This window comes from Falco cherrug, chromosome 1 (assembly GCF_023634085.1).
Source record: "Falco cherrug isolate bFalChe1 chromosome 1, bFalChe1.pri, whole genome shotgun sequence".
Lineage (NCBI taxonomy): Eukaryota > Metazoa > Chordata > Aves > Falconiformes > Falconidae > Falco > Falco cherrug.
The window spans coordinates 39,639,118-39,658,234 of record NC_073697.1 but is presented as its reverse complement, the minus strand read 5'-3'; the positions used below and the strand labels follow the sequence as shown (position 1 = coordinate 39,658,234).

At 45.8% G+C, this 19,117-nt stretch overlaps 1 protein-coding gene across 3 annotated transcripts in view; it reads left to right on the top strand.

The window, feature by feature from the left end:
- Positions 1-19,117, top strand: part of EXOC6B (exocyst complex component 6B) — a 312,139-nt gene that overhangs the window by 145,888 nt on the left and 147,134 nt on the right. For 2 of the 3 annotated variants that reach the window (XM_055706484.1, XM_055706491.1), the window contains exons 7-8: positions 1,078-1,254; positions 10,530-10,598. In XM_055706484.1, the coding sequence (XP_055562459.1) occupies positions 1,078-1,254; positions 10,530-10,598 (246 nt within the window). The remainder of the gene's footprint in view (positions 1-1,077; positions 1,255-10,529; positions 10,599-19,117) is intronic. The other variant, XM_055706488.1, reaches the window with a different exon arrangement.

The window sequence follows — 19,117 nt, the reverse complement described above, 5'->3', positions numbered from 1 at the left end:
AAAAAACTCATTATTTTTTAAAAAGAAACCTACCATCTAGAATATCACTTTCAGAAAGACATCTGGATGGTTTCCATACACCTTTCTTCTTACATACTAAAATTTCATAGAAAAATATGGGAGAGGTCCTATAAATCTATGTGTATATATGCATATAAAATTCAGGCTTTCAGAGTGTTTAGTCTCTAGTTACACCAGAGCATCAGCCCACATGTGCAGAGCCACTGCATCCATTGGCTTGGCCTTTTTCCACTTCTTTGGCCATGATTTGGCACTTGTGGCCACTTGTGTGTTAGTGCTGTTCCCCCTCCTTACCCTGCCTTTTCATTTTGAATTTCTTGGTCAACTCTCTTGAACAATTGGAGCTAAACCGTTTGTCCTGTCTAATATTGTGCTTGGTAACAATGAGGAAACCAAAGGAGTTTTTGCAGCAGAGCACACGTGTTGACCTCGGCTGCAAACAAACTCCAAACCCCCAGGAACAGATACCAACAGCAGTTCCAGGGAGCTCTACTGAATCTGTGTGTTTCGCTCCCTGAATCGTGGCGCTTCTCTGAGAGTGAATTTTTGCTCAATACCTTTTACAGCTCATTCTGTACATCAGCAATGTACAATTAAACTCTCCTGGGGTACCACAAAAATGCTTTCAGGAACCTCTGGGGTCCAGATGTGGAATGTTTTGTGCTGACATGGGTTGAAAAGAGGAACAAATCCAACTGTTAAGTATGTCCTTTAATTTAGCCTGTGACAGTCACCACATGGCCTATGGGCTAATATTTCTGCATCTGTGCTGTAAATAGATCAATATGGCAGTATGATGGGTTTGGCATCTTGATTTGTGAAGAGTCAGAATATTGTTTGTATTGTTGCGTAATCCCTGGAATGGTTTTGAAACAAATCTTCTGTTTCTTTGGAATATCTGGGTTAGGAAAAACGTAACGTTTTTAAGTTCCATTAAGTTGTGTGTTTTATTTGTCTCATTTGTCATATTTCATGACTGATCACATCTTTTGGCTAAAAAAAAATTAAAAAATCGGAGGATGCTATTGTAAAAGGTGAAATCTGCTTTTTTTCTAGGCACAGCAACAAAGAAACCTGGACAGTATTGTATCACAGCATCCCAGGATAAGCGGGGGGAAGAAGTCCAAGAAAGAAGTCTGCGCAAGTTCAGATCTGGAGGTAAAAAACACTAGCCCCATGTCTGAGCAAGATTCGGGTATCCTGGATGTTGAAGATGAGGATGAGGATGAAGAGGTAACTGTATAACATCAAACCCAGGAGACTGGACAGTTTGGGGGTGATCGGTAGTGTCTGAAACGATGTTTGCGCCTTGCTCAGTCTTTGATGTTGCCGTGCAGAACATGGGGTGTGATTCAGTGTTGCATTATTTTGCACTCTTGCCCCTGTTCACATTAGCAGGCTCAGCAGAGGGGCCCAGGATTGTATGAGAGCCAACAGCCTGTGTCTTCTCTCCCCTGGGTCAAGGGCTGCACCTCTGTGCTTACTTGGGAAGGCAGTTTGGTAGCTGTGCTTCGTTTTAAAAAAAACAAATCACTGTGTAGCACACAAGATACTTGTTCTTTTCTGTGGGACCTGTGTCTTGGTGGCAGAGGCATACTTTGTGTTGAATAGGGTTGTGTGGGGACAGTATTTTTTTAAAGCAATTTTAATTCCTTGATGGTTCTGCTGCTTCCTCAGACCTTTCTGGGAACTGCAAAGCATAACCTCGCTGCTGCTGGTGTTGGTTCTTTCCTCGCTGCGCTGGAGGATAGTGCATGCGGTGGGTCATCTTGGATTTGTGGTGCTGAGCATGCCAGGGTGCCCTGTCCCTCTGTGTTTCAGGAAAGGCGGCTTGGAGATAGGTGTTTGGAGTGCAGGTCATGAAGTGTTGAGTTTTTTGATGTGTTTTTCATTTCTTGTAATGCGGTCTTGTGTTGGACCTTTCGGCAAGCTTTATCCGCCACGCTGGATGCTTTTTCTCTTATTGCTGAAGCCTATCTTATGTCAGAAGAATGATATTTTCAGCTGCAACCTGTAACTGAAACGGGTAGTGCTTGTTGTCCTGAACCTGACAGTCCGTGACCAGCCAGAGAAGAGGTTTAAGAACAAGTTTCTGAAGTTTAAAATAGTGTGGGTTGCTCCAGTGGTTCTGTGCTTGTGTTCTGCCGTTTTCTTTGCAGTTCAATCCTCTCCTCTTCATCTGTGCTGCACTTCCAAAGCAGACTGAGGAGATCACCACTTTCTGCACAGGAACCAAACTGTAGGGTACGACCCGGAGTGCTCACACTGCACTGAAACCATCTGGGTGGGCTATTGACTCCTACATTAAAATGCAAGTAGAGCAGAAGTTAAACAAAAGAAGAATGAGTGGGACGGACATGTTTTTTTGAAAACAAACATTGATTTGAATAGATCTGTTTTGGTGTTTCCCTGTTAAAAATTAAAAGACAGTCCTTTGATAGTTCCTGTTTCTTCTCAATCTAAAAAATCCCTCACTTACTGTGGAGTGGGTTCTTGCAGCAGTGTGAAACGTGGTGGTGCTGGTGGGGTGTCCAAAGTCGATTTGAATTAGGAATTAGAATTGAGTTTCTATTAGAATTGAGAGGTATAAGGGAAAGCATAAGGAAAACATTAAGGGGGGAAGAATTTAAAGACAATAATTGGTATAGCACGGTTGGGTGAAATCACAGAGTAGTTTGGGTTGGAAGGGACCTTAAAGCCCACCCAGTCCCACCCCTGCCGTGGGCAGGGACCCCTCCCACCAGCCCAGGTTGCTCCAAGCCCCATCCAGCCTGGCCTGGGACACTGCCAGGGATGAGGCATCCACAGCTGCTCTGGGCAGCCTGTGCCAGCGCCTCACCACCCTCACAGGGAAGAATTTCGACCTTGTATCCAATCTAAATCTCCCCTCTTTCAGTGTAAAGCCATTGCCCCTCGTCCCATCGCTACACACCCTTGTGAAAAGCCCCTCCAGCTTTCTTGCATCCCCTTCAGGTACTGGGAGGTGCGCTAAGGTCTCCCCGCAGCCTTCCCTTCTCCAGGCTGAACCCCCCCAGCTCTCCCGGCCCGCCCCCACCGGAGACTCGGGCACCCTCCCCACTCCGCTGCCCGGCGGGAGGTGCCCGCGGGGCGGGCGGGGCCCGGGCGGGGATGGGCGCGGCGGGAGCGGCGCTGTCCGTGGTGATGAAACAGCGCGGGGGGAGCGCCCGGCCGGGCTGCGGGGCCTCGCGCGGAGCCCCCCCGCCGCCTGGCGTCAGCCCTGCGCCCCCCGCCATCGGGCAGGGTGGGGGGCTGGGGCACCTGCCTGATGGGGGGCGGCTGCGGGCCTGGGGGGGTCAGCCTGGAGAGAAGGGGGCTGGGGGGGACCCGGTGGCTCTGCAACGGCCTGGCAGGAGGCTGTAGCCAGGGGGGTCGGTCTCTGCTCCCCAGGAACCAGCGACAGGATGAGAGCAAACGGCCTCACGTTGCGCCAGGGGAGGGTGAGATTGGGTGTGAGGGAGCATTCTGCACCGAGAGGGCTGGCAGGCGCTGGCACAGGCTGCCCGGGGACGGGGGTGTCATCATCCCTGGGGGTGTTCAAAAACCATGTGGCTGTGGTGCTTGGGGACATGGTTCAGTGGTGGCCTTGGCAGTGCTGGTTAATGGTTGGACTGGCTGATCTTTAGCATCTTTTCCAACCTAAATGATTCTGTGATTCTGAACCTGAAGGAGTGGTTTGTGTGTAACAGGTTGACCCTGGCCAGTGGCTACCCCCGCCCCACCCCAGTTACTCGCTCACCCCCTGCCACCTAGAATAATTGTGGGGACAATGTGAAGGGCAAAAGGGAGGAAACTCATGGGCCCAGGTGAAGACAGTTTAACAAGTAAAGGGGAAAAAACCCATCAAGTGCTGCAAAGGCAGTCACGCAGCACCTCACACCAGTAAGCCTGATGCTCAGCACCATGGGCAGACAGTGTCCGAGCAATGGCTACTTCTGAAAAATCAAATCCAAAACCCTGTCCCCTCCTGCCACCCCCACAGTTTTATTGCTGACCCTGGCATTACATGGCATGGAATAACCCTTCGGTCGGCTTGGGTCAGCTGTCCCAGCAGTGTCTGCTCCCACCCTGCTGCCCAGCCCCAGCCTACTTGCTAGGGGGCAGAGTAAGAAATAGAGACAGTCTTGATGCCATGTAAGCACAGTTTAACAACAGCTAAAACACTGGCGTGTTATCAGTGCTGGTTTGGTCACACATCTAAACCACAGTACCATGTGGGTTGTAATGAAGAAAATGAACTCCAGGTCAGCCCAGTACAGTCTGTAAAATCTTAATGAGCAGTTCTTTGGTAAAGGGTTCTCAAAAGTTACAGGCTAACTGCAGAATTATTTTTTCATGGTTGATGGATTCATTCCTAGCTTCTCATTTTCTGTTGTGACTCTTTCTTCTTATGGTTGTCTGATCTATGCAGGAATACTATTAATTCGGAATCTGAGTCTCTGAAGTTAATCCTTGTTGCTTAAAATTAAGTGTCCTGAGTGCAAGTGAACTGCATCTCGCTTTCTGCACAGCCCCACGTTCTGGAGTGATGGAGAAGGCTTTCTGGGCTTAGAGGGGCAGTACTGCAACAAGTGGGCATGTGTTGTTTGCTGTGCTTTGCCCATCACTGAGATTGCTAAACCTCATGCTTCTCAAGGAAATACAGAAGATGACTATCAGAAAAACCTTGAGAAAGAAAAGGTGTCCCCTTGTAGCATAAAGTCAGTAGACAAGTAAAGGAATTATCCTAAAGCATTTGAAGTCTGTACTGGTAGATATTGCTCTTGACCTGTCACAGGCAGTAAAGCCAACCAGTAACTGCAGGTTTCTATTTGGAAGATGGCCAGTGAAGACTAGTTGAATACAGAAAGGGAAGAATGAGGGGTGCCTTGCACCCACTCCTGCCCAGAATTGTGAACAGGATGGTCCTAGGTGTTTCTGATTAAGTTGAGGCAGGAGAGCTTCCTGATCCTGGTGCACAGTGGGCTAAATATTTCCTAGAGGAAAAAAAAATCTGAGGTGCTTCAGCAGGCTGTGTTACGGAGTTCTCCACCTAGGCAGGATGAACTGTTCTGGAAATCCTGTGATTCCTTACCCATATGGAGCAATCCCTTCATCCCTGCCACAAAATCTACAGGAAAAGCTTTGAAAGGGAAGAAAGAGCAGAAGGGTTTTGCTTACACTGTTGCTTGTATTCCTGTGTAGACCATTCTCTCCCTTGGAGTGAGAAGCATAAGAGAGTTCTGCTAGCTGCATTCAAGAGGACAAATACAAGACTGCACTCCATTTCATGTTCTCCAGTTGGGAGACATTATGGTCTAGACTTGTCCCACTTAGGTACAGATGCCTTGCGGAGGTGGAAGCTCCCACTATAATCGGAGTGAGGGAACGGGCACTGCTGTAAAGTCAGCTGGGAGAAGGCTTAAATTCCGTTTTTATGAATGTCAAGTTGCAGAAGGAGAATTTGCATTTCACAGCGAGTAGCTCCACAGTCTGTTCAGTTTGTGCCAGCTGTTTCCTTTGTAGTAAAGAGCATCCAGAAGACTACAAAGCTCATCCAGATTCTTCTCATTTTCAGTGACTTTTCTTTTGCGATCTTGTTGAATACCACAGGACAAACTCGCTTGTCTTGTGCCTCGTTTCTTCTTGTCCCCAAAACAGACTGGTCAGGTGTCTGTGAAGTGGTTGGGTTGGGTTGAGTTGGACTCCCTGGTGCTCCCTTGTGAAAGAAGGGAAGTTCTAAGGAAGGACATCACACTTCAGAAAAAAACAGCCACTCAACTGTCTATGAAGAATAAATTAAAAAATCCCAGACAGTTTTCTATTTGGAGACTGAGTTTGGCACTCGACATCAGCAGGTGTGAGGTGTAGCCAAAATTCATCATGCTTCTGGCGTTCCTTCAGGTTGACCTGGCTGTAGGAATAAGTTGTAATTCTCTAAGTGAGTGTAATAGATCTCTGTTACAAAGTTTTGGGAGCTGGAGCAGGGACCCCAGGGACCTCTCTTGGCTTTCCCTGATAAACGGCTTTGTTAGATGCCATCAGCCTTCACCTTTTGTTTGCTTCCACTAGTAATTATGCAAGCCATATTTTGGACACTGAGACAAACCTCTCTATTTCCAGACAAAGCTGTCTGCCTGTTGTCTATAACATGAGCCAGACTGAGATCAGTTAGTCTGCAGGACCATCTGGCCACTTCCAATATTACAGTATCCTGAACATCCTCTTGACCGTAGGAATACATTCATTCACCCCACCCCCCCCCGAGGTTTAGCCATGGGACACACAGTGGGACAGTCAAAGGATGCCAAGACCATACAAGATGTAGTATATCTACAGCAGAGTTTATTCTTTACTTCCATTCAGCATGGGATCAAGTGCTTCCCAGCTGCTGGTACCCAAAGAGATTAGATGTGATTTGTTGAATCATGGAGTGGTTTGGGTTTTTTAGATCTTTAAAGGCCACCTAGTCCAACCCCCCTGCTGTGGGCAGGGACATCTTCAACCAGACCAGGTTGCTCACAGCCCTGTCCAACCTGGCCTGGAATGTTTCCAGGGATGGGGCATCTCCCACCTCTCTGGGCAGCCTATGCCAGTGCCTTACTACCCTCATCATAAAAAAATCCTTCATTATAGTCTGAATCTACCCTTTTTTAGTTTAAAACCATTCTCCCTTGTCCTATTGCTCTAGGCCCTATTAAAGTTTGTCCTCATCTTCTTACAAGTCTCCTTTTAAGTACTGAAATGCCACAATAAGGTCTCCCCAGAGACTTCTCCAGGCTGAACAGCCCCAGCTCTCCCAGCCTGCCCCCAACAGCAGAGCAGCTCCAACCTCTGTGACCATCTTCGTGGCCTCCTTTGGACTCACTCCAACAGGTCTATGTCTCCTCTGAGCTGGATGCAGTGAAGAACCAATGCTACCTTCAGCAGTAGAGTTTTTACTCTGCAAGGTGAACGGATGCTTTCTGCAGTGTATGCATCACAGGAAGAGACCCAGCCTGCTCAGCATCCTCCATGGGACCTGAGCCTTTATGATGTGGTGTTGTGTGCGCTCGTGGTCCTCTGCGCCAGCTCATCCATGTATGCCAATCAGTGGACCCGTGAGATGGTTCATAAAACACCTCTCTTGAATGCCTGGTGTTTAAGCCTTAAGCCTGGAGGTTACACAGAGACACATACGCGCGTGCACCCCACCCTCCCCTCCCCCACACACCCCCCACACCCACCTCAGTGGGAGAGGTGTGAATGTATCTGTGCTTGTGCCATGTCTTCACATCAAAAAATAACAAGGATCACAGATTCAGGGTGTTCTATCACAATTTATCTAAAGCCAGACTGGAGCATACCTGAACTATGGGCCAGCCTTGTGTTGATGGCAGCTACAGTTGAACGTTTCCATTGGAAACTTGGCTTCCATGGGTTACAGTTGCTACAGTCAGTCTTTAACTCAACTGACAATGTTCTTGCAAAAAGAGTGTTTGGCTCTTTACAGAGAGTGGCAGGTCTGCCTCTGCTCCCAGCACCAGGAACGTGCCGGGTGCAGGATTTGGGAATGAGGTTTGACTGGGAAAATTTTGAACAAGATGAATAAATTCTTTGTTCTGTAAATCAAAAGGAAAAAAAAAAAGATCAGGCTGAAGGGGAGATGTCAGGGGAGTAATCAGTCCTGTTGTTGAGGTGGCTCTAGTTCACATTTCATCATTGAGGTTCAGAAATCAAAGATCTGTTTATTTTTTTGAACACTGGTAGTGCAGCTTTGGCTAAGAAAATCAAGTCCCTCCTAAAGGGCATGTGCTAAGCTTGAATTTTTAGATATGTCTAAATATCTACATATCAGCTAAATACCCGAATATGTTAAATATTAGATATGTTTAAATTGTGCAATGTGTTAAACTAGCCACAGAGATAGCTTCATGTATTCTGTATATTCAGGTCCCTGGATTGGTTACTCTGGAAGGATTTCAGAGGACAGGATTATTATGTCTTTTGTTGTAGGGCTATGGCTGTGTGTGGAAGAGGTGGTCAGGTTTTTTCCTTGAAATATATTGTAGGTTTGTAACCTGCATAAAATCCTAGCACAGTTTTTGGGTGCCTGTCTTTCTGTTTGCAGAAAGCTTTCTTGTGGTCCAGGAATTGCACTTCCACATCTGATAGTGTTCTATCCAGATTAACAGTTTTAAAGCTGTTAATGTCTCAGAGATGTTAATTCTGCAGGATAGTCCAGCATCTTTTTTTGTGAGTGTGTGTGTGGGCTTAAAAGTTTTTACAGAAGATCAGAGACTGTGAAAATGTTGCAGTCTGCTTTGAAAGAATTTCTCTGGGGGAGTAAACTCCGTTTTTGGCAATGTCCTGATTTCACAAATCTTTATCAGGAATATTTCTCCATGGACCATGTTCAACTAGTGCCCCAAATCCAAGAGGAGCAAAACCGTTTGATCCTGAATTCAAATTCATAGGAAAACATTGCCTGCTTTGATGATGTTGTGAAGGGATGACAGATTTCTCCTCCCTTAGAAAAACACAGGGTGGACTCAGGTCCATGCAGTCCAGCTTCCCCACGCTGATGGTGGTCGCCGGAGAATGGCTGGGTCGAGCAAGTACCGATACTTCTCTGTCTGCTTTACTGATCTCCAGCAGTTTCGCAATCAGGGATTTCTGAGCCAGAAGCGTTTTACTGTTCTACCAACTGGAGACCAATTGCGCTTTATGCCGGAGGACTACAGCAAGGCAAAATCTGTATCCCGAAGAGTCCACAAACCAGCTGAAATATGGCTTTGGGAGCTATTTAAGGAGCACAGAAGACCTGGGAGGCTGCAAATGGAAAATAAATGGCAAGGAAGGCATGATAAAATTGGCATTAACACAATAAAACTGCTGCCCGTCGTTTGCAGTTGTCAAATATAGTCTTATAAAAGCTAAAAGCAAGAATGTTAGTGAGACTGGTGAGCTCTGTTTCACAGCTGCTTGCTCTAGGTTCAGCTGCAACCCTTCAGCTGGGGCATGTTGAACAGCCAGGTTTGACATGGAAAGGGTCACACGGGCGATTCCAGCCCAGTATCTCGCTTGGAAACCTTCCTCCTTCCTGGTGAGCCAACCTTGCCTGTCTGTAAGACCCACTCAGATGGCATGTCGGAGTGCTTGCTGCCAGGGTGAGAAGGAAAGCCCAGTGGGATGGATGAGCCGGCTCATGCTATACCCCAGTAATACTCTTATCTGTCTGTTCCCAATGAGCTGGCTGCTTCCCTTCCCCGCACCGTCAGGTTGGGAATGTCAAGTTTTTGGGGGTCTCGAGCGATGCTGCTGGCACGGGATGGGATGCTCCCATGCCATGTGTTGCTGCTCCGTAGTTTTGCCATTGCTTCAGCTCTAACCAAGAACCTGTGCAGCGCTGAGGACTGAGTTTCTCTGCATGGAGGAGATCTTTTAACAGCTCCGGTTCTGCATTATACAGGAGGCTATGTAGTTTTTTGAAATAGCAAAACCTCCCATATTCCCTTTCCAGCCCATCATTTCTGCACTCCCCTGCTTGGAGCCATTGCTTTAGACAAGGAGGACCACTCACCCCAGGCACTTTGGGCACGGTTGGATGAGGCTTTCATACCCTCATCCAGCTAGAAACTTCCCTCTTCTTCATCCTACCTCCTTTTTAGCAGAAATGCCTCTTAAGTGTAATTAAAAATATATCAAATAAACATGTTTCCCAGGCCTGTCCATTGGTCCCTTTCATCTTTCTCCCCTTTTTTCCACCACATGTCAACAGAACACTCCCCTCCTCTCTGGATTTTGGGGGAGAAGGGTGGTTGCTTAGCTTTATGTCTTGGCCAACAAGCTTAATACTCTGTTGGCTTGAACATATCCAAAGGACACAAGCTTCTTGTATGCAAATTTCTCCTCTGATCTTTCCTCTCGCCCTCCCTCCCTCCATCCCACCCTTCAGAAATGCGCTTCCTTGTCCCTGTGCAAGACTCACTGTGTTGTTGAAAGGTGGTGGAGTCTGTGTGGCGCATGTTTTTTAAGGGGAAAAAAAAAAAAAGAATTTGTGCTTTTAAAGAAATCAAATTAGAAATCTAGAGAATAAGGTCATGTGTCGTGTGTCCCCCCCACCCCCTGACATTGCATAAATTGCAATAGCTTGTGCCAGAATGCTTGAACTTGTATTTAAGCCTATGGTCAAAATTAAATCTCTGCTGAGCTGGCTAACAGAGGTCCAAGTGCTACAATGTGATTCCCTAGGGGAGTGTAAATAGAGCGAGACCAATATTAAATGAAATTTTCCTGCTTTGAGTATCTTTAAAATTTTTAAATCTAGGATATATTAAATACATCCTATAATTCAGATATAGGTAGATAGATATCAATTATCAATCTAATTATTACATACCTGAAATCCTGGTGTTGCTCTTTTGAGCCTGCATGCATTGGAGTTGCACTTACCTGTACGTGGTATTTTAGAGTTGCACTTGCCTAGATGTCTTCTGCCTATTTCACACCAATCTCCTGCTGTCTTTTAGGTGCCTGGGGCCCAGGACCTGGTGGACTTCTCACCGGTGTACCGTTGCCTGCACATATACTCTGTCCTGGTGAGTAACTGCCGCCCGTGAAACCAGTGCTGACGCTGGACTATGGTTTAAAGAAGACTATGTGTTGCCGCTCCTTCCATTGCTGCTGCTGGAAGGAGGAGGTTGGAAAACATTTATTAATGTTCACCTAGCTAGGAAGTGCGTTACCTGTGGTAGAAAATAGGCCAGTGGTGGATGGATTTGAGTAAAAACCTCACAGTTACTTCATGCAGGCCACAGAAATATAAAGGGATATTTTCTCCAATTATATGCAGACCCTGGGTTTATAATATACATATTTCTTGGTCATGCAGTTTTTCTCCAAGAATTCTTCTTTGACCACAGTAGCTTCATTATTCAGCACAAATGGAGAAGTTGTGGGGGAGCAGTTGTTTTTGAAGGTATTGTTTGCTGCACTTAGAACTTTGCCGCTCTTCAAATACTGTTTGGCAGGAGCAGGTCTGCTGCCGTCCCACCAAATCCACCGTTTGGCTTTATCACTCCCAGCTTCCCAATAGGCTTTGCGTGCGCTGAAACACACAGCCAAACTGAAACTGTGATGTGTCGGTGTTTGGTTATTGTCTGAAAAGTGTACTCTGAGCAACATTGTGTTCTTGAGAGCTTCTTAGAAGAGCTCCCATCCCTGCGGATGTAGGCTGCTGGATGAGCTGTGTTTTCTCCTAGGCAGTATGAGTATGTAAGGCATTGATTTTCTTATTTATTTATAACGAGGGTGTATAAGATGCCCTTTGTAGCTTGCCCTTCAACTTTCTAATTTCTAAGATGCCTCCAGCAGCGTATGAGCCTTGTATCTGCAGGCCCGAAGAACCTGTGTTTGCATCCATTCTTTAACATCCTTTGGAGGGAGGCAGCTTGCAGAGGGCTCTTCTCCTGTGGTTGAGCAATCTGAAGCCCAGGCAGCAGATGAAAGGAGCACTCTGTTCACAGCTTTCCTCCCTTGCCACGGTGGAGCCAAGCTTGAGAGAGAATTGTTTTTAAGGCACTTCTAAAGCCAGTTTCTCCAGCAATACATACAAACGAATTTGTGAAAGGAAAAGAATTGTCATAAGAACATTTATATAAAATCTTTTTGTGCCCTCATCTGTTAATAATTATGTAATTTGGCTACATTGCCATGATATTTTATTGGAATGAAAAAGTTAACCTACCCAAAATGTGTTACTCTGTTTATCTTGGACAAAAACCTCCTCTTCAAACCCGGTTTTGGGAGCCCGGTTCAGGGAGTGTGCTAATTGAAGATTACAACTGGTCTAAAACACTTTGTGGATTTCAAAGTGTCACTTTATTTGGAGAAACTTCAGTGAAGAATACGTGTAATGAAAACAGGATTAGGAATCCTATTTGTGTAGCTTATATGCATTTGTTTAATGCAGGGGTATTTATTTAATTGTGTATTTATACATAAAGCTGTTATGAAGAGGATGAAGAGCTTTTGCCGGGGGATATAACAGTTTTGCGCATTTGAAATGGTCTTGTTTTTTTATTGGGGCTTTGTTGTTTTCTTGTTGCTTTACTTTTTAATCTGAAATAGCAGTTGGTCCTCCAGACTGTGGTAGGGAAATGCTGCTGCTCGAAGACAGGTCTCGTGGCTGGTGCTCTGTGCTGGATCTGGAGGGGATTGCCTTCTGCTGGAGCTGGGGATAGTGCAGGGGTCTCTGTGGCGGGGAGGTTCAACCCAGTGCAGGGGTGAGCATCCTCTGTCCCCAGCCTGAGCTGAGCTTATGCGGTCCTTCTTCCCCTACTCCTTCTCTATTTCAGCCAAAAGCCCTAGTAATGAGGAAAAAATAAAATACAGCAGAGCTCTAAAGAAAGTGTGTTGGTAAGATGGGAGCAAGAGAAAAAGGTAACCAGCCGTAGTAAAGGCTCCTGAAAAGAAGATTGCCCTTTTCCTGACCTGTGATTGAATCCTGCCCTGGCTTTCGAGGCCCAGCTTGGGCTGAACAATGTCAGAGATCCAGCAAGCATCGAAGGAAATAGTCACATCAGTGTCAGACGGAAGGATCATAATGTAATAGTTACCAAAAAATCCTAATATTTGTCATTTACAATAGCGTTATCTAAATGCTTGGCCTGCAGTTAAAAAGGCCCACGTTGAATAAACATTGAGATATTTATTATTTTTAGTGAAATCGACCTTCCAGTCACCTCGGTTTTATGGCTGTGCTGCTTATAAATTCCCAAAGGATTATTTGAAAAATCCTACTCATATCTGCCAGCCTTATCAGCAGGGCAGAAGTTCACATATTGTAACGGGAGGTCAGCCTTCGGTCATGGTCTTACAGAGGGGGCCAGGCACCTGTAAATCCTTCCTTCAGCAACCAAGGCGAAGTACAATATCAAACAGGCAAGGAGACTTTTCCAGGAAACGCTGAACTTTCTCAGGAAGGGCAGAGGAGGGGGAAAGAAAGTGAAGGAAGGTCAGGCGGGGGTTAATTGAGAGTTGGACCTTGGCGTGGTGGTGGCTCCGGGAGGACAGGCCCTGGTGGGATGCTTTATGGGACTATTCATTGGCGATTCCTTTTCTTGTGAGAAACGGGCTGGCTGACAGTGTCTTGAGGAAGAAATGGGCGTAGGGGAGATTTTGAATATCTACAGATATCGAGCAAAACATCACAGGAGGGTATTTGTGTATTATACTGGGAGTTGCACACACGGATAACTCTTCTCTGCTCAAATAACCCTTTGATTTCAGGATATGGGTTTATGTATCTAAACAGTGCCTTGAACAACAAGTCCTTGCCCTCTCTGTGGTTTCTGCATGCAGCAAATATCCCCTGAATTGCGTGGGAAAAGGCTTCTCGGGTGACAGGTCTTGTTTTAAATCGATATGAATTGGTAACCGCTGAACAACCTTGGTGTCTTGGTGGGAATCCTGATAGTATTAGACAAATGTGTACTGTCCTTTTCCTAGGAAAACTGAAAAAAGGCTAGCTGGAACAGTGGATATAGTGGTTCTTCAGGTGGCAAGAGCATCATGTAAAGGGGTTAAGGTGGGGAGCTGGCAGCAGAGCCAGGTGACGTGAGTCCTGGGATCTGTCCTGGTCTCGTTGGTCAGTTGGCCGACGGCCGTGTCTAGTTTTAGCTGATGGTAAATGCTAAACCCCACTTAGTTTCTCTTCAGCAGCAATGTGCTATTTAAGGACATTCATCTGCAGCGTGGTTAGCCTGCTAGGCTGTTGGTATCAGGTATATCTTTTCCTTGAGTTAATAGAGAAGTTTGTTGAAAATGGTAATATTATTATATAAAGAAGAAACAAGAATATTTCAGTGAAGTGATTTTGCTATTGACTTTTTTATCTTTTATGTTGTCTTTGACCAAAGTCTATGTAATGCTCCGGTTGCTTTGATCGATATCCAAAATAAATTAGGAAAGGTGAGGTTTGGGCCAGATGGTTTATCTGCTGGAGCATCTGAACAGCTGTTGGGTGCCTTGTATTTCAAGGCCAAGACATGGAATTACTTTGCTTTACATAACAGAAAATGAAAAGCAATTTTTGTTTCATGTTTCCCGTAAGCTGTAGCAAGGCAGAAAGCAAAGAGTGAATGAAGACTAGAAAGGAATTAAAAAAAACCCAAAACAACAAACCCAAAAAAGTCAGAGCGGTTTGCACAGAGGGTGCTCCCAAGAAGTTGTCTCATAGGCAGCTGACGGTGATTTAAGTCGCTTAAGCCTTCTGCTTCAGCCAGTGCTGTTGCCTGTTAGTACTCATTTCGGGTTTGCCTTAGCTAGGTGGGTTTTTTTAGCTTTATGCTAATTGGTTACGAATTACTTTGAGGTTCTTAACATGTTCATGAAGACACTGGTATTGACACTCCCAGCTCTTTGATCTGAGCTACAAAGGGGTCATTTTAGGGTAAAGAACAAGTGTCCAAAAAAAAAAAAAAAAAAGAAAAAGAGAGCAGATTCTGATGTAAATACAGGCTTAAAACTGTAGCTGCCTACTAGTTGATGAAGTATTTCTGGAGAATCCCAGAGCTGCATAATTTAGATAAATAGCGGTTGACAGCTATTTACTATAAATTTGTCGTATCTCGCCATTGACATTTTTATCTGCTGCATTGCTTCTGCCCCAAGCCTCTCTAACCCTAAACCTGCTTTGATGCATGAAATACATTAAGAAAGGTAAAAAAATGTAGAACAAATAATTAAAAAAACCCATCCACTTTACTAAAAATAATCAGTGTAGAAATGTCTTTAAATGCCTGTATTAAAATGCAAGCATTGTGCATAAACTGTACCCACTTGGTACATTTTTGCTCACCTATTTCAGTGAAGAATATGATGTTTAATATCTCTTAGCTGTGTGGAGCCAGTGGCCTTGGGAGGGAGAAACATGCATTTATTTTTGCTTACTGCTAGAATTGCTGTGTTTTGGTCACAGAAGTTGTGTGGGGACTCATGGGCTCAGGGTCTCAAGGGGGAACTGTTTGGCTGAGGATGGGAGACACCAGTTTGGATCTCCAAGCCAAGCAGATTTCATTTGAAGTGGGAGATGCTTCAAATCCGATGGTGGATTGTTGGTCTCCTCCCAGCCCTCCACTTAAATAATTGTATGTTTTTATTTCTCTTAGAAGTGTGCTAGCAATTGTGCTGCCTGCATTAATCCTCCTTTTTCTGCCTTTGTGGGCTAGTAAATTGGCAGGCTGGTTGCTCATCAGCTTGCCCGTGGTGGCAGTGACACAGCCGGTTGTTCCTGCCCGCTTCCCACCTCTCGGGGGGGAGCTCCAGCGTCCCCACCAAAATGTTTGTTCTCTCGTAACGGGGGAAAACAATTGAAGTTCTTCTTTCAAGGGATGAGAAAGCCTCTTATAGGAACCACAATTCAAATAATAAGGGCTACCCAACCCTCTCTTTCATATGAAAATGTCTCTTTTTTCTCTTTGTAACGCTAGTTGTTTCTTTTATTTGATACTGAAACACAAACCCTACCATGGAAAGTCTGTGGTTTACTTCTGTTTTTGAGATGAGTGTTGTAAAGTTTTTCCCTCCGTGTCCTTGGGAACTTTAAAACTTTTTTTTTTTGCGGGGGCGGGGAGGGAGTTGGGTGGGGGGGCAGTGGAAAAAATTTCCTTCTCGAAGTCTCTGGTAACTCCTTGTTCATCTCAGACACTTTGCAGATTGTCCCATCGTTGTGTCCTGGCATATCTCACTGTCTGCTGACTTGGCTGACCCACTGGTGCCTGGTGGAGTTAGATAGCTATAAACACAGCACTGAGATCATAGGGAAAGGCTGAGGGTGAGACACTTTGTGCACTGGATTGATAAGGACACAGGAAAAGCCATTAGAGTGAACTGGTGTCAGTGACCTGTGATAACCATTCTGTACTACGTGCTAATGGACCCTGGGTAGTGTGTCTGTCTGTAGTGGCAATAGATTTAACTTTTGTAATTGTCATATTGCTCTTTTAACCCTGTGACCTTATTACCCATGAGAAAACCACTTGGCTTCGATCAAAGAAGCAGCAAAGAAATCAGTGTTCATTCTAAGCTGGCTAGATATGATCACAGGCAGTCTTGATTCTTAAAATATTCAGCTTGGAAAACAGACATGTTAGAGGGGGGAGGGGGGGGGGAAAGAGAGGTTTACTACAATAGCCTGATGCAGACTTCTTGTCACCTGAGGTTAGGATCAGCAGCTGTGCTTTCCCAGGGCTTTGCAAAGTTCTGCGCAGTCCCTGAAAACATGCTGATACTTTACATTTAATGCTGATTTCATCCTGATTCACTCAATCCCATTCTACTCTTAGTGGCTAACTCTGTTAGTCCTGGCCGGGGGAAATATATAGCTTCTGTTCACCTGATTTCATTGAATCATTCCAGATGGATGGGACCCCAGGAGGTCTCTGGTGCAACCTCTCGCTGAAAGTGTGGGCAGCTCGGAGATCAGACCAGCTTGCTCAGGGCTTTATCTGTCCTGGTCTTGAAAACCTCCAAGGACCAACACTGTAAAATCTCTCAGGGCAACCTGTTCTGCTCCATGCCCTACCTGTAGGTATTGAAGGTGGTTGTTAGGTCCCCCTGAAGCAGTCACTCCTCCAGACTGAACAAGCTCCATTAACCTCTCCTGTGGGGCAAGTGCTCCAGCCCCAGCCATCTTGGTGGCCTCCAGTGAACTCGTTCTAGTTTATCGGTGTCTTTCCTGTATTTGGGAGGCCCAAAACTGGATGCAGGGTACAGATACAGCCTTAACGAGTGCTGCATAGAGGGGGATAATCGCTTACCTCAATCTACTGGCTTTGCTCCTGTTAATACAGCCCAGGAGGCTGTTGGCCACCTCTGCTGCCAGGGCAGACAGCTGGCCCGTGTTCAGCTTGCTGTCTGCCAAGGCTCTTGGTCCTTATCCATGGAGCTGCTCCCCAGGCAGTCAGTACCCAGTCTGTGTTGTTGCAGGAGGCTCTTCCTTCCCAGGTGCAGGACTTGGCATTTCTCCTGCCTTATTTTCATCAGGTTCCTGTCAGCCCATTCTTCCAGCATGTTGGGACTCTCTGGCTGGTGACTCTGCTCTTAGGTGTATTGACTGTTCCTCCCAGTTTGGTGTCCTCTGCAAAGTACAGGAGAGCATGCTGTGTTGCTTCTCCCAAGTCACCGATAAAGATGTTAAGCAGGGAATGTCCCAGAGCAGACCCTTTTTAGTTCCTCACTTGTTACCAGCTCCCATGTAGGGTACAGTTCATTAATCATGGTCCTCTGAACCTGACTGCCCCACTAGTTATTTGCCCATCCAGCTCATCACTCATCCAGACTGAGACATCTGAATTTAGGTACAGGAATATTATGGAAAAGCATGTCAAAAGCCTTGCTGAAGACAATGGCACCCACTGCTTTCCCTTCATCCATAAATCCTATCACTCTATCATAGAAGGCAGTTGGATCATCGGAATGACTCCTCCCTGTTAAATATGTGCTGGTTTTCCCCAGTCCCCTTCTCCTTCATATTCCTGGAAATGTGTCCCAGGAGGACTCAGCCCATGACATCCTCAGGGACCAAAGTGACGTTCATTGTGCTGTAGTTCCTCAGATCACCTTTGCAGCCTTCATTGTAACATTTGCCTTTTCCCACTTGTTGGAACTGTGTTATTTTTTTATAGTATTTTAACTATTTCAGGGCCTTTTGTTCAAAGGAGCATTTGTTATGAGATGTTAACCTGGAGTGGTGCAGAACGCAGGACATCTGAAAAATGCTAAAGACCAACACCACTATTTGTATTGTGTAAGTGTGGGAAGGGGAAGGCTCTTCCTAAGCTTTGCTTTGCTTCCAGGCATTGGGACTCAGGAGGGTCCCAGGAATATTTGGAAAATGCCTCAGCTACCCCAGAGAACTTTGTGGTGGTGTCCAGAAGTGGTGATATCTCAAAAACAACAAGTGATAGAGACGGAAGGATGCTGATTTGCAAAGAATTTCCCTCAAGAGCGTTGAGTTTTCTAAGGTAAACCCCAGCTTAACAGAAAGGGAAATCTTTATCAAGTGTTCCCACTCTTTTCTCATCCTCTGGTTATAGACTCATAATTGTTTAGACTGGAAGAGACTCACGGAGGACTTTTGTGCAACCCTCCACTCGGAGCTGAATTGGACTTTATGTCAGGGGTCTCAGAGCCACATCCAGCTGAGTTTTGAGGATCTCCAAGGGTGGTGGCTGCCCAGCCTCTCTGGGTCCCGGTCCCAGTGTTTGACCGCCCTTACTGTATTCCCCCCCATTAAATTAATTTGAATTTATTTCTTTGAATTTTGTCTCTTGCCACTCCTTTTGCTGTGCATTTCCAAGGGGAGCCTGGCTCCACCTACCTTGTAAATCCTGAATTAGATATGCTTCCTTACCCTTCTTCTTCCTAACCTTCCCTCATATCTTGTGTGCTCCAGCTCCTTCAGTTACCTCGGTGGCCACTGCTGGCCTTGCTTCAGTGTGTAGTACACCAATATCTCTACAGCTGCTCTTTTGCATAACACTTTTAGAGCCCTTTTTTATTGCAACTGGATCACAAGTGACATTGTTTCACTGGGCTGATGCTGATAGTCAGTATTTAGGATTTATTTTTGTTCCTAAAAATAAGGAAATGGCACTCAGTGCCAGTTTGTAGTGACATGTGAGAGGTACTGCAACATAACACTACACCTAAATGTGACCCTGGTGGATCAGTTCCAGATTTTCTTGGCTATCCCCAAAACTGGAAGGAGAGCAGAGGATGAGGAACCCCTCCTAGAAGTGAAGGGTCCTGCCTGTGGGCTGCCCTTGGCAGCATTGCCTCTGGACTCCATGTGTGCAGATCACTGAAAAACAAGAGCAACAAGATATGCATGGAAGCAAGGCTGTGAGAATATGCTGTCCCTGCCTTACCTTGTGCTGTTGAGTATTTTAGTTACCCTGGCCTTTGTAACTGGTCCTCGACAGAGTATGTGTAAGATGTGGACTCTTTAAGACTGCTAGAAAAAGAGGCATTAGGAAGATCCTTCTGCAGAAGGACTGTTGAGCTATGCGTGTTAGTGAAGCTGTGTATTTTGTGCATAAATTAACCCCGGAGG